Source organism: Panthera uncia, chromosome B1 (assembly GCF_023721935.1).
Source record: "Panthera uncia isolate 11264 chromosome B1, Puncia_PCG_1.0, whole genome shotgun sequence".
Taxonomy (NCBI): domain Eukaryota; kingdom Metazoa; phylum Chordata; class Mammalia; order Carnivora; family Felidae; genus Panthera; species Panthera uncia.
Window position 1 is genome coordinate 1,200,422 of NC_064811.1, and position 1,813 is coordinate 1,202,234.

At 68.9% G+C, this 1,813-nt stretch overlaps 1 protein-coding gene across 1 annotated transcript in view; it reads left to right on the forward strand.

The window, feature by feature from the left end:
- Positions 1 to 1,813, forward strand: part of CB1H4orf48 (chromosome B1 C4orf48 homolog) — a 2,372-nt gene extending 559 nt beyond the window's left edge. The window contains exons 2-4 of the mRNA XM_049632628.1: positions 190 to 349; positions 537 to 625; positions 1,699 to 1,813. Of these exons, the coding sequence (XP_049488585.1) occupies positions 217 to 349; positions 537 to 625; positions 1,699 to 1,764 (288 nt within the window). The 5' untranslated portion in view covers positions 190 to 216 and the 3' untranslated portion in view covers positions 1,765 to 1,813. The remainder of the gene's footprint in view (positions 1 to 189; positions 350 to 536; positions 626 to 1,698) is intronic.

Consider the following 1,813-nt stretch of genomic DNA (forward strand, 5'->3'; position numbering starts at 1 on the left):
GTGAGGGCGGGGTGGGGGGGGGTGTCCATGAGCCCGGGTGAGGGCGGGGTGGGAGAGGTTCGCGGGCCCGGGGTGGGCGGGGTGGGAGTCCGTGAACCCCGGTGAGGGCGGGCTGGGAGGGGTCGCGGGCGCGGGGGGCGTCGCCCAGGTGGGTGAACGGGTCGGGCTGACCCCTGTGCCTTGCTGCAGGGCGGCCCCGGCTCCCTGCGCTCGGCCATGGCCCCCCCGCCTCCGTGCAGGCTCCCGAGGTCGCTGCCGCCGTGGCTGCTGCTGCTGCTGTTGAGTGTGGCGCTGCTGGGCTCCCAGGCCCGAGCCGAGCCCGCCGCTGGGAGCGCCGTCCCCGCGCAGAGTACGTGCGTCGCGGAGGGTCCCCGCGGGGCCGTGACTCCACCCGGGTGTGCGGGAGCGCCGTGCCTCCCCATTGTTCCCGGCGCCCCTGCCGCGGTCCGGCGCTCGGGCCACCCCTTGGGTGGGGGGCGCACGGGTGGGACCGGGCTAGGGTCACGTTCTCGCCGCCCTGATGCGCATCTCCGTAGGCCGCCCGTGCGTGGACTGCCACGCGTTCGAGTTCATGCAGCGCGCCCTGCAGGATCTTCGGAAGACGGCCTACAGCCTGGACTCGAGGGTGAGCCTCTCTGGCCAGGAGGAGGCCTGGCCTGGCCGGACCACTGGCTCAGGGTGCTGCCTGAGGGCGGGGACGGGGTGGGGGTGGGGTAGGACCTCCCGCAGCGCCCGCGATCTTCCCGCCCTCATCTGGCACACCGTTTCCGGCCTCAGTGAGGGAGGGTGCCTCTCCTCCCCCAGGCCTCTCGGCCTTATTCCCTGTGAGCCCCACCAGGCACCGCCAGCCTCAGTTCAGCATTCCCTACGCGGGGCAGTGAGACCCAGTGGGGAGGGGAAACTGGGGCAGGGAGTCAGAAAGGGCTTGGTGGGGGAGGGTTGGGCAGAGCCATCTGGTCTGGGAGGCTCCTCACTCCCCAGCCTCACCTGGGGAGGAACGAGTGTGCACACAGGGTCCCAGGGCACAGGGATCACCCCCCCAAATCTGGAATGAACACAGCCTCCCCACATTCTCCCATGTCCTCGCTGTCCCTCGGTCTGGCGGTGGGGGGTAGTTTTCACTTAGGACAGAGATAGGTACTCCTCTGGGGAAAGGGGAGAGTGTCCAAGAGTGGAAAGAAGGGGAGACCCCACTCTGATCCCCTTTTCTGGGCAGCCCCCCCAGGGTTCCCCAGATTGAAGCCTAGACTGCCCCCCAGGGTCTGAGGATCCAGAATCTCCTAGAGTCTGAGGCCAGGCTCCTGAGAGCAGCAGCCCCCAGCCCATCCTGGGCCGGTGCTGGGGGCAGCCTGGGAAGGGGCATGTGCATAGAAGGAGAGCGGTGAGAAGTAGTCCAGGCGTGGGATCGGCGTGTGCAGGGCCCAGGGCAAGACTGCGGTGCTGGCAGAAACCGCAGAGTCTCTTTCCCTCCTGGAAGAGGGGAGTGGGGAGGAGAGGAGGCCCACCCAGTAGCAGAGGGTCTGACAATCAGTGGTGGGGAGGCGGCGTAGGGGGGGTGGTGGCTCTGAGTTCTGGGGAGCTGGTGGAGAGGGTACTGCCTGTGGGTTTTGGGGGGACACGGGCAGAGTGCCCACGGGAGCTGGTGGGGGGCAGCAGTCGTACAAGTGCCCTCCCTCACCGCGCCTTGTTGCTTTGCAGACGGAGACCCTCCTGCTGCAGGCCGAGCGCCGGGCCCTGTGTGCCTGCTGGCCTGCCGGGCGCTGAGGATCCTCAGACACCACTGTCCCCTCATCAATAAATGCCCAGCCCAGCA